The sequence below is a fragment of the Dermochelys coriacea genome, chromosome 6 (genome assembly GCF_009764565.3).
Source record: "Dermochelys coriacea isolate rDerCor1 chromosome 6, rDerCor1.pri.v4, whole genome shotgun sequence".
In the NCBI taxonomy this organism is placed as follows: Eukaryota; Metazoa; Chordata; order Testudines; family Dermochelyidae; genus Dermochelys; species Dermochelys coriacea.
The window spans coordinates 41,727,283-41,740,539 of record NC_050073.1 but is presented as its reverse complement, the minus strand read 5'-3'; the positions used below and the strand labels follow the sequence as shown (position 1 = coordinate 41,740,539).

Sequence of the window (13,257 nt, the reverse complement as noted above, 5' to 3'; positions counted from 1 at the left end):
AGTGGGGGCAAAAGATCTATCTGGTTTTAAGATTCTACTCGATAAGTTTATGGAGGAGATGGTATGATGGAATAATGTGATTTTGGTAAGTAATTGATCTTTAAATATTCAGGGTAAATAGGACTAATCCCCTGAGATGGGATATTAGATGGATGGGATCTGAGTTACCTAGGAAAGAATTTTCTGTAGTATCTGTCTGGTGAATCTTGCCCATATGCTCAGGGTTTAGCTGATTGCCATATTTGGGGTCAGGAAGGAATTTTTCTCCAGGGCAGATTGGAGAGGCCCTGGAGGTTTTTCGCCTTCCTCTGTAGCATTGGGCACGGGTCACTTGAGGGAGGCTTCTCTGCTCCTTGAAGTCTTTAAACTACGATTTGAGGACTTCAGTAGCTCAGACATAGGTGAGGTTTTTCGTAGGAGTGGGTGGGTGAGATTCTGTGGCCTGCACTGTGCAGGAGGTCGGACTAGATGATCAGAATGGTCCCTTCTGACCTTAGTATCTATGGTGCAAAATTAAAGCAGACCCCAGCCTGCTCTAAACTGTATGTAGGGCTGAGACTCAGGGACTGACAGTCTCCCCTGTGCTCTATTTAGCTGAGTATCTGCCCCATAACATGGCATCATTTTTAGATAAACCACCTGAATGTAATGGCTGTCGTGCTATCTCACCTTTTTAGTTGCACTGTTTTGTGTTGATCGGATCATCAACTCAGTGAACTACAATTCTGTGTCTGTGCTATGCTCGTATGGAAGACAGAGAAAATGTAAAGGTCAAAATGATTCCAGCTCAATACATAAAAAGAGTAATTAACCAAATCATAAAAGTCATAGAAGGAAGATATATTTTGTCTCAATAGGAAATCAGTTTCTAGGAACATAGGACTTGCCATACTGGATCGGGCTGGTAATCCATCTGGCACAACACCTGGTGTTTCAGAGGAGAGTGCAAGGCTACTGTGATCAGTAAACATACTGATCTATTTAGCATATAGTACCATAAGACATGGGATCCCCATTTGACACACAGTCAAATGCAAAAGGAGTATCCTGCATTTCCTTGTGTTATATGGCATTCTTGCTTTACAAACTGCCTTCATACAGAAATAGTTATGTCTAAAGAAAATTCGGTTGAAAATTAATTTTTTGATGAATGGCCCAAAAGTATGCTGTAGAAATATCTATTCAGTTAAAAAAAAAATCTAATTGTAGGCCTGATCTTGAAAGCAGTAAGAGTTTTGCCAGTGATTTCTAAAGGAAGCAAGATTGGTATTGCTTATTTAGTTTAAATGATAAATCCAGCGTGTAGTGCAATTAGCGACTGTCACCAGGGCCACGCTTCTCCTTTGCTCCAAAGCGTGCATTGCCATGCTCAATCTTTTGCAAGGAGGTTTATTTGCTCAACAGGTTAACAAACAAACCAAAAAACTGTATTAATTCATTCCTTAGCCTCACGGTCACCCCTCCCAGGAGTCTCTAGTTCTCCTGCTTTTGGCAGTTTACCAGTGTGTCAGTGCTCCCTTCTTAGAGCAACAGCCCCCAGGGGTTGCTCCAGGGACCCACCACTCCAGTTTGGCTGTCACAATCCATCTCTCCCAGTTGCCCACTAACAGTGCATTTATAGGCCCAGGTGTAGCCGAGCTCTCTTTAATTGGCTAGATTGGGCTCACCTAATCTGGTCTGGGAAGCTAGTCTTAGTCAATACACAGGGACCAGCTACTCTGTGACAGCAACTTTGAAAGAGATTGGTGATCAAAAGGCAACAAGTAGAATTTTGGAAAAATTACTCTTTGGCATCCAACCTTGCTTCTATTTAGGCAATCACAAAACTCATATTGACTTTGATGGGTACAAGATCAGACCCTATACACAGGGATACAGGGAGGGTTAACGTTTTTGACAGATGAAGTAAAAACTGCCTCCACTTCATTTTTTATTTTTTTTTTTTTAGTAAAGTCTCTATTTATCCTCAGGAAAGAAGACGAGAATTTGAGAAGAATCTACAAAAGGCTGGTCTGGAATTAGAAACAGAAGACAAAAAGGTAAAAAAACCCCAGTGTTCTCGTCATACAGAGCAAATTAGGCCGAAATACCTGAATTTTCAGGTTGCTAGATAATACATTTGTTGGTCTGTTCTAACAAGATTTTATCCACCATTGTATCAGTGGTTCTAAGGGATTTCAGTACTTCAAACTATGTGAGTAACTGAAATTAAACAGGCTAATATAGGAGCAATTTTTCTTGATAAATATTTTAAGCACTGAGAGAAGAGAACTGTTATTTTTCAGGAGGAAGTGATTGTGTTTTACTCAGTAATGAAAAGGAAATGGTACCAAAATAACTGAACTATGAGTTCATTTACACAGGGAGACCAGCATAAAAAGGAACTTCTGCTTGGGCCAGATTCTTCCTCCACACAGCATACCAGTAACATCTGTTGAAGTCAATGGGAATTACTCATATCCTGTGGGGGATTAGGATCAGGATGGGGAAAGGCTTGGGATGGCAGTTGTTTTCATTTGTTTAGTGTTACTTTTCTGCCTCATATGATTTGTGCAGCGGGGGAAGCGTTTCTCTGATCAACATTATCCTTACTCTACTTGAGAATAGGTGGAGCAAAATAACTTCTGACAGAACAGACTCCATGAGACCAGAGATGGGGCTCCAGTAAGCCAGTGATTAAATATTACTGTTTTAGAGTCGGACCCTCACATATACTATGTGCAGAGAAATTCTTAGGGATGTGTGGTACAGGAATCATTCCTTAGCCTCTGCTACAAGTAACAGGGTTGCATGCTTCCATGACTGCTGATTTACAGGGTGTTTTGCAGGGAAATCTGCATACTTGTGGATTCCATGGTCTACACACCAGCAGTTTCAGTAGACCAATCCTAAAACTGCCATCTCTGCTTGGGAGATGGCACAGCACTGTTGCATGCAGGATGTTTTGACTACTGTGTGGGTTTTCTATACCCTGAATAGCCTGCTCTGTAGAACCACACCATTTCCAATTCATTCAGTGTTCTCTGTGGCCTTTAATTAGGCTGGAGAATTTGACCTTTAATGTACAGGTTTGATGCAGTTTGAAATGTCCTCATAAGCCTCTAATCAGTGCAAAGAGTACAGATACCCACAACCATCAATCATACAAGCTTTCTAGTGGAGGGAAATTCTTCCTCCTGTTTTTTCAGAATCAATGTAAGCCTTTAAGATAATAAAAGAACAAAGAGAGAAAAGTTCTGGATACCATCTCACTTGATTTTAATCTTAAAAAAACCCCACCCCACCTCAGTTTGACCCAGGTTTAACTCTTCTTGTACAGGAATCTGAAGATGGCAAAACTTATTTTGTGAAGATCCATGCCCCATGGGAGGTTCTGATCACATATGCTGAAGTGCTGAACATTAAAGTGCCCATCAAGGAAAATGATATTCCCTCTACTGTAGAGAACCCATTGAACTGTATGCTTGAACCATTTAGGCTACCAGAGAAGGTGATGCACCCTGAACCAGACTACTTCACGGCACCCTTCAGCAAAAGTAGGCAGGAGCTTTACCTCATTGACAATGAAAGCACCTTCTTCTCACCATCCATGAGAAACAGAATAGTACGTATCTCAACCCATCTGTTTACATGTGCATGCAGAATGTAACATAGGCCTATGGGTGAGTGGGTGACTGGGGATGTGTATGGTCACATATCAAACACTAAGCTGAGACAGCCATTTGAGTTCTGAATCTACAGAAGGTCTATTACTTTGCTGCTGTATGGTACAGTAACTCTGGATGTTATGTGATGAAATCTGATGTCTATGTATCTTTAAGTACAGATTGCATTTGAGAAACCAGTTCTCACCTAGGGTGGGGCAGCAGGGGCATCCTTGTTCCCGCTGGAGCCTTGAGGATCCTCTCATTTTCCCTATATTGCAGCTACTGCAATGCGTTACCTTTGAGGGGGATTGCACAGTCCCATCAGCAGTGCTCCTTCATCCATCAGTAGAGTGTGGTCTTAAACCATATTACAAAAGAAGAGGAGTAAACTCTCTCTGTGTTTGCATTTTAGGTGTACTATATTTTAACACGGTGCCCCTATGGAACAGAAGAAGGGAAGAAAAAGTTTGGGATTAAAAGATTGTTAAGTAATGGCACCTATACAGCTGCTTACCCTCTCCATGATGTAAGTATTTTAGCTTTGCTTTCCCAAAGATATATCACAGTTCAGTTTTCCTCCTTCATTTGCTTTGCCTGCTGTGATATTACTGTTTTCAGTTGAAATGTATTTGGTCCCCAACCCCTTCAGCTTTCATTAGGCACTCTGATCTCCTGCCCTGTAATGTACAAGGAATATCTGCCAGCGCTATTATGCTGTTTCCGTATGCACTACAGTGCTTTTCCATATGCTCAAGTGTATTGGGTTTACCTAAGTATTTCAGTCCCAGAGTTCAGCATTGTGACTTACACTGCAATGTATTTTATAGATGTTTTTATTTTACATTGTGACATAAATTATTATAGTAATATATTACAAAGACAGATGAAAACAAGGAAATGAATAACATTTTTAGCCGAGCCCTGTGGGTCATATCTATGTGTGGTATAAAATGCCACTGAAGTAGTTATACCAGGGATAAATTTGGCCCTAAAGTTTTGTGCAGTCATTTCTCCACATCAGGATGCCCTCTGGTGGCATACTGTCAGTATTGTAAAGTTCGTAAGGACTGTAGCTTTCTCTGTTTTGCTTTAGGGCAGTGGTTCTCAACCTATTTACATATGCAGCTTTCTGTGTGTTATGTGGGCTGCATCCACACAATATATATGCTACTTGTATGATCCTGAGGATGTCACATGGGCTGCAGCTGTGTGTGCGGCCATGGGTTGAGAACGACTGCTTCAAGATATGCTTTAAACGGAATACCTGCATAAAGCCCTACAGCCCCTATTAATGTAAACAGGAGGGAGCTATGCTACTAAATACCAGTGTATTACAGTGGAAGTTTATCTCAGAGTAGCATTTTTAATTTATCGTTTTTGTGAGGCTCTAATTTAATTCCTTATTTTTTTTTAATAATTGTTAGAGGGCTGTAGCCCATGAAAGCTTATGCTCTAATAAATTTGTTAGTTTCTAAGGTGCCGCAAGTATTCCTGGTTTTTTGGGGGGATACAGACTAACACGGCTGCTACTCTGAATCCTATGATGCCTAGTGGTATTTTAAATCACTTGTTTATTTTTTGACAATTCTTTGATAAGTTTCTGTCACAACATAAATCTGAGAAAGAAATGCTCTGAAAACCAGAAACTTCTGTTGAAAGGAATGATACCAGCTACTTGGGTGAATGGGAAGTTTTCTGGTGGTTTTCAGATTTTAAGCTTGGCAGGGTAGGACCTGTGCCATTTTTATGCTTGGCAAGCAGCAATTACAATGTGGGCAACATCAGAAACAAATAATAACAACAGCAGTGGTGCCAAAATACAATTTTGATGCCTTTCCACACAATACCAGTATTAGCAACCTCAAGAGTTTGAAAATTGAGTGAGGCTCCCAGAATAATTATATTGACTTAAAAATCATGAGCTATTTAATATATAATATTTGGGGTTCTTTTTATCTGATTTATCTTTCTGATTTTTGAACCTGCGGGGTACCCTTCAGTCATATTTTCATGCTTTTTCTGAACAAACAATGAGACCTTAAAAAAAAAAAACCCAGAAGCAAAAATTCTCAATAAGGGAATGTCTAGAGCTGGAGGTGTGATTCCCAGCTCAAGGAGACATTGCCACTGTGCTTGCGCACTAAAAATAGAGGATAGCTGTGGAGGTGTGAGCCCCAAGAGGGGCTAGCTGCCCCAAGTGTGTACCTAGAGTCCTGGATGAGATTGTACTCAGGGCAGCTAGCTGCTCCCACCACTTAAACTATGTAGCTACATTCTATTTTTAGTGAACTAGCTCAATTATAACTAGTGCAGGTATGTCTCCTCGAGCTGGGAATTACACATCCAACTCAGAATGTAGACATACCTATGGTCATGTGACTCCAGGAGCTGGGAAAGAAATGCATTTTAAGAAATGCAATAAAAACAGAAGAAATGACAACATTCCAGTACTTCCATCCTATTGATTTCATAGGAAGCTGAAATGCTCAGAAAACTCTTCTTATTCCTAGTATTCTGTCATACAATAGGAAAGTCTGTGAAAGTACAGCCTACCAGTGAAATGAATTAGTGTGGAAGTCTTATTTTAGTGGCTGTTTGCATTATAGCGACAAAAACTGCAGTGATAAACACAGAATAATAATCTCTGAAGAAACAGAAAATAGCTTTACTTTGTGTTATGTGTATATCTTTGCATCTCTCAGTGGAAGGCTCTTGATTGTGGAATTTATCAAAAGAACCTGATTCTGACCTACAAGGGATTTGGACTTGTTTGTTTCGTGAGGTGGGAATTGTTTGTGGCTCATCTACATCAGGAAAATTTGCACTGATGTAGCTTCACCGCTGCAACCTCCTAATGTAGACAGGCTATACCAATGGAAATCATGGCTTGTACTAGTGCAACTTACTCCAGTAACTTACTAGAAGAAATCAGAAGTGCAAGGCCCGTTTTCCAAGAGTGTGGCATCCCTACATTAAGAGTTTACACTAAATAGCTATATCAGTGCAATTTTCCTTAACGTCTAATGTATACAGGCCTTTCCTATTGACAAGTGGTCTATGGGTACATATATTTTAAAATATTGTGTGCTGAAAGGGCTATTCTAGGGTTGAGTTATGATGTTGAGCACCAAGTAATGTTAGGTGGCCCTAAAACTCACCCAGGATGAGTTGCTGTTAAGATTTGTATATTTTAGTGTAATGTGTTAGTCTCCTGACGAGTTTCTTTGTCTCTCCTCTAAATCTGTGCACATCCACACAGTGCCAATACTGGAAAAAGGCAAATAATCCAAACTGTGACAATGAGAGATACACATTGTACATGGAATGGGCCAGGTTTTTACGGTTTTACAAGGAGCAACCTTTGGATCTCATTAGGTAAGGTATGGGTTGTGAAGTGTTCATTGCACATGGCCACATTTCATTGGTTTTCACTGCATTCATTTGTGATTTATTCCTCCTGGGGCTTTTTTTATTCCTTTCTAATGTTTGAGGAAAAACAGGTGCCTAAACAGGCACATGTCTCTGAGAGTACACAATGTATGTTTTATTAGAGATCAGCAAAACTCTTTACTTCAGATCCAAAGCCATTCAAACCAGCCAAATGTAGAAGGACCAATTTTCCAGATCTGCATCAGATGCAGAAAAAACATTTGTGGAGTATCAGGTATTTTGTAAAATCAGTTGATCTCTTTCACCACTTAAAATAGAAATGTTTCAAGAACAGTCAATAAGATTTTGGCACATTGAATCTGAACCTGAAACTTAACTCTAATAAGCCTAAAACCCAGCATAAACCTGCCTGAGATTCAATCAGTGTCTCCTTAGTCCATCTGTTCCTTTAGTAACGCACCTTGTTGCCTTTGTTATGATAAATATAGAGTTCTTTTAAAATGATCCATTTGGAGCCACTGTGAACCATTAAATTTTATACTCTATTATCCCCTTTTGGTGCATAACACAGGTAAATCTGCATTTTCATTATGTTGAGAGTAGAGGAAAGAGTTCCTTAAGCAAGGTATTCCTGGAAGGGAAAACAAGGGGTAGCTTCATCTTTTCCCTAAACAAGTTCCATCTTGTGCTTGTTCAACATGTGTAACTCTCATTTATGGGCTAGATTCAGATCTCATTTATACAGCATAAATGATTGGATTTACTATTCAGTGAGGTCAGTTGTCCCATTGTCTTTAGTTTTGCTTGGGTCTTGCCAGTTTTGCCTTTTGTGATTTGCAGTCTTCCTATGTTTCCCTACCCAACTGTATTCTTTGTGTGTAGAAAGTACTATGGAGAGAAGATTGGAATCTATTTTGCCTGGCTGGGTTTCTACACAGAAATGCTGTTCTTTGCAGCAGTGGTTGGATTAATCTGTTTTCTGTATGGTTGGTTTACAATGGATGAAAATATGAGCAGGTGAGTGCAACTGCCAAAATTACACTGAAAGAGATATCTTTACCTCGTTTGTTAAAAATCAGGATTATAGTTTTAAAATGTCTAGTTGCATAGTGTGTTTTTGGAGTATCACATTTTCATAACTGCTACGTTCAGTATTTTTTGTATATATACAAGTCATAATTTGCATTAACATTTACCAAAAAAAATCACAAGTAAGAATTAATCTGAAAATACAAAGCCAACTAAAGAATTTAGTTTTGCTCATTATACAAAAATAGCAAACATAAAATGTTTTTAAGCAGAGGGGAAAATTCTGCTCTGTTACACCCCGACAACCACCAGTGGCTTAAATGGAGTTGCACAAATAGAGCACAACTGTCCACTGTAGTGTAAAATCTAACATATAGTTGGAAGTTGAAATTTTTTGTTTTAATTTGGCAAACGGTTTTCTCTCTGTTCGTATTTGGGCAACGCTGTGGCTGGTAGGGTCCTCAGGATTCAGCCGTTTCTGCCTGTTTAAGCTTCTCTCCCATTAAGATTGTTTATGTATCACCTGTTCATTGTTTCCTTAGACCCTCCAGTTTTGATCCATCTTGTAGTGAAAGCTATTTTTGCCTGCTTCAGAGGGCCCGCAATGGTGAATAATTACCCAAAATGTCCAGGAGCAATGCAGAGAACATGCCCCATCAGAGATGAATAAGGCTTCACATGTAGTGGACATTCCAAGTTTGTTTTGGTGTCTGACATGTGTAGCTAAAAAGTATGTTCAGGAATGGGTACCTGTGTGCCCTGTTCTGCTGAATTATGCCAGTATGAGACTTGTGTTATAGTCATAATATCCTATATTCTTCCTGAAAAATCCCTATGCACATTCAGACTTAAATGGTCATTAAAAAGTATACACACAGGTCACTTCACCTAGCCCTGCAATGCAGCTGCTTATGATTAAAAAATGGAAGCTGCTTAATATCATACAGCAACACTGCACAACAATATAGAACAGTAGTAAAAAGAAGAAGCAAGTTGAAGTTACAAAAAGTGCAATGAGATCTTTAGTGACCGGATTAGAAAGAACCTTTGTTTATATCTCATCTGAAAGACTGTACATCCAGCACAGTGCCTCCCGAACAGAATGCTGAAGTACTAATTCAGTACTGACACAGAGGGAATCATGGCACCAAGTGAATCACCAACTCCATTTCCAGGAGCAACTGAAGGTTTCTCTGACCCTGTTACAGTTGTATCAGTGGATGTAACCTTGACACATCATCAGCAAAGCTAAAAACACTTAAGTTTGAACAAATGAAGCTTTGATCTTTTTCCAAAAGAAATGTCACATTGAGCTTCTGAAGAAAATGTAAAACCATCTTCTTCTCCTCAGCAAAGAAATCTGTGCCACTGCGATTGGAGGAGAGATCATCATGTGTCCTCTTTGTGATGAGAAGTGTGAGTACTGGAAGCTAAACACCACATGTGAATCCTCAAAGGTCTGTATCCAACTCTGCAATTATTTGTCATGTTCTGCTTTATTTAAAACTGTTCTGTCACTGAATTGTGCTGTCCCTGTGTGTTTCTGTTACAGTACTCCCATTTGTTTGATAACGTGGCAACACTTTTTTTTGCAATTTTCATGGGCATATGGGGTGAGTATATTTGATAACAAAGTTTAAATAAAGCAATTTGGTAGATCTTGACTAAACTTTTCAGGGACATTGGGAAAGCCATTTTGTTTTGCCTTAAATCTAGAAATATTTACCCCATCAAAGAATAAAAATAATTTAAACTTGTGGAGGAATTGCTCTTTACAGAAAACATAACCTAGTGCCTTAAACAACCTACACACTTGCTGCAATGCAATTAAAAGACTGTTTTTGCAGAATTGTTTATCTGAAGGTTACTCCTAATGTTACAATTATTAATTTTCTTTTAATAACCTAATTTGTAGTGAACACATCGCTAGTTTCTTCCCTACATGACAACAGGTTTTATACAGTTCAGGCTGTGTTCTCTCTTTTCGCCTAATCCTTGCAATAAAGTTTCTCTTTCTGACCCTATGAAGCAAATTTCTTCTACTTCTGATTGATGGCTGCCACAAGCAGAAAGTAGTACATAGGCTCAAAGAATGCATTATTATAGGTAGCCTTAGGGCCAGGACCCGTACATTGTCCCACTTTTGCACCAGAGAAATCAGACGACGAGTGTATTTTGAAGAGGCAGAAGGCAGATGTATTTAACTGAGTTGTCTTCTCTGTGATGAGACTTCCTGTAAGCAAGTACTTGTCATTGTTTTATTCATACCATTTAACATTTTAACAAAATTCTATTGACTTCAATGCTTGTTCTTTTGTTAAATTTCATATGCATCTTTGTAAATGTCTGTGAGAACCTGCTTATTATTTCCTATTCTTTACCTTAATTAATGAATAACCTTCTTTCCTGTTTGGGTGATTAAAGCATGAAAGAATGTATCAAATGTCTTATCCCACCAGAAATAACCATATTACAGAGCTTCCATTATCCCACAAAGGTCTGTCTGTCATATGTCTATTTATCACCTTAGCATCTAGGCACCATCTTTTACACTGGGATCTTTCAGGAAATTTCAGAATAAATAGATTTTTAAGCCTTCAAGCTCTTTCTTACATTTAAACATTGTCCCTTGAATGGCATAAATAAGTTTGTATTTCCAGAATGTTCTACCAAGGTTTATAGAGCACCACAACATAAACTCTTGTGTGTGTTTAACCCACAAACTCTTACCAACTCAGATACAAACATTTTCAGATTACCAGAGGTTTACAGCATTTTAGATCAGTTTGTAGAAGGCCTCATTATTTTTTTATATAAATATACACACAAACCTCTACACACTGCTATTTCAAAAAAGAAAGTTCTTAAGCCAGGCACTCCCTTGACTTTCTGAGAAACATGAAAAGCTCAGTATCTTCAAAACGCCATCTTATCAAAATAACCCTCAAAAGAGCATCTGATGCTTCATAAAAAGAAAAGGAGTACTTGTGGCACCTTAGAGACTAACAAATTTATTAGAGCATAAGCTTTCGTGAGCTACAGCTCACTTCATCGGATGCATTTGGTGGAAAAAACAGAGGAGAGATTTATATACACACACACAGAGAACATGAAACAATGGGTTTATCATACACACTGTAAGGAGAGTGATCACTTAAGATAAGCCATCACCAGCAGCAGGGGGGGGAAAGGAGGAAAACTTTTCATGGTGACAAGCAAGGTAGGCTAATTCCAGCAGTTAACAAGAATATCAGAGGAACAGTGGGGGGTGAGGTGGGAGGGAGAAATACCATGGGGAAATAGTTTTACTTTGTGTAATGACTCATCCATTCCCAGTCTCTATTCAAGCCTAAGTTAATTGTATCCAGTTTGCAAATTAATTCCAATTCAGCAGTCTCTCGTTGGAGTCTGTTTTTGAAGCTTTTTTTTGAAGGATAGCCACTCTTAGGTCTGTGATCGAGTGACCAGAGAGATTGAAGTGTTCTCCAACTGGTTTTTGAATGTTATAATTCTTGACGTCTGATTTGTGTCCATTCATTCTTTTACGTAGAGACTGTCCAGTTTGGCCAATGTACATGGCAGAGGGGCATTGCTGGCACATGATGGCATATATCACATTGGTAGATGCGCAGGTGAACGAGCCTCTGATAGTGTGGCTGATGTGATTAGGCCCTATGATGGTATCCCCTGAATAGATATGTGGACAGAGTTGGCAACGGGCTTTGTTGCAAGGATAGGTTCCTGGGTTAGTGGTTCTGTTGTGTGGTGTGTGGTTGCTGGTGAGTATTAGCTTCAGACTGGGGGGCTGTCTGTAAGCAAGGACTGGTCTGTCTCCCAAGATCTGAGAGAGCGATGGCTCGTCCTTCAGGATAGGTTGTAGATCCTTGATGATGCGTTGGAGAGGTTTTAATTGGGGGCTGAAGGTGATGGCTAGTGGCGTTCTGTTGTTTTCTTTGTTGGGCCTGTCCTGTAGTAGGTGACTTCTGGGTACTCTTCTGGCTCTGTGTAAAACTTTGGAAAGCATTCTACTGAAAAACAGTTCTGCTTATCTATAGTAAAGATGTTTCCATAATAGATTCTTGTACCCAACAGCCTGATCTGAAATATCCTATCTTATCTGTTAGTTCTGTGTAGCTGCTTGTGTTTTAACTAATCATTGTAATAAAATGTGTGTCTTGTCTACTGTGGTCATGAGGGCTTGCTACTTTGTCATCCAGTGCTCTACTCACATTTACAGTTCAATTTACCAGTAAATATATCTAATTCATATGACAGCTCTTAGCAGTGAGCTTTCTTGTGTGGTTGATATCCTGAATGAACATCAGGCAAATCACATTGATAGAAGAAGTAATAGAATAGCAATCGTGAGACACAGGAGAGAAGGGTTGTTTAATGTGGGTGGTATCTAGAACCTACCAGTCAGTTCACTTTTCATAACAGGGCTTATTTGACACTTTTCACTTACAGTAACACTTTTCTTGGAGTTTTGGAAGCGGCGACAAGCTAGACTCAAATATGAGTGGGATTTGGTTGATTTTGAAGAGGAACAACAACAGCTCCAGCTGAGGCCAGAATATGAAGCCAAATGTACCCACAAGAAAAAAAATCCAGTCACTCAGGTAATTTAAAAAAAAATGCTTAGTGTGTAAAGATGTCTGTTGAGTGGACACCTAAATGAATAAAACTTTATGCTAAAATTCCATACTAACACTTTTTTGTAATGTGATAGTTCTATCTTAGGAACTAGCTAGTATTAAATTGCTGAGTAAAGATCTGTGACACCATGGTGGCAGTGAACCACTTGTATGAGGACAAAGCGGACTTTTAGGTACTGTGCTACACGAAGCAATGAGGCACATTCTGCTGTCTGTTATACCAGGAGCAATCTAGAGTAAATCCACTCAAATCAGTGAAATTCTCTCATTTACTGTGGTGTCTGACAGCTGGTTGAAAAATGGATAAGCACTCCAGAGTTATGGTGATGATGGTTATAGAAGAACCAAGATATATAGAGAGCATCAAAAAGATGTTGCAAACACTTGGTAAAACTATTTTCCTTGTTTTTCATCAAAATGATTTTGTAGATGAAATTTTTTTCAACAAGCCCTATGTCTGGGAGTAGAGAGTTTGGCATATAGAACTTTATAGACTAAATTCAGCCCAGACCTCGTTCAATCTCATTGAACACAAT

At 39.2% G+C, this 13,257-nt stretch overlaps 1 protein-coding gene across 7 annotated transcripts in view; it reads left to right on the top strand.

Moving 5' to 3' along the window:
* The window catches only part of ANO5 (anoctamin 5), a 95,939-nt gene that overhangs the window by 56,274 nt on the left and 26,408 nt on the right, over positions 1-13,257 (top strand). For all 7 annotated transcript variants that reach the window (XM_043516679.1, XM_038406709.2, XM_038406708.2 and 4 more), the window contains 8 exons: positions 1,971-2,039; positions 3,320-3,604; positions 4,060-4,173; positions 6,907-7,022; positions 7,920-8,054; positions 9,418-9,523; positions 9,619-9,679; positions 12,534-12,685. In XM_043516679.1, the coding sequence (XP_043372614.1) occupies positions 1,971-2,039; positions 3,320-3,604; positions 4,060-4,173; positions 6,907-7,022; positions 7,920-8,054; positions 9,418-9,523; positions 9,619-9,679; positions 12,534-12,685 (1,038 nt within the window). The remainder of the gene's footprint in view (positions 1-1,970; positions 2,040-3,319; positions 3,605-4,059; positions 4,174-6,906; positions 7,023-7,919; positions 8,055-9,417; positions 9,524-9,618; positions 9,680-12,533; positions 12,686-13,257) is intronic.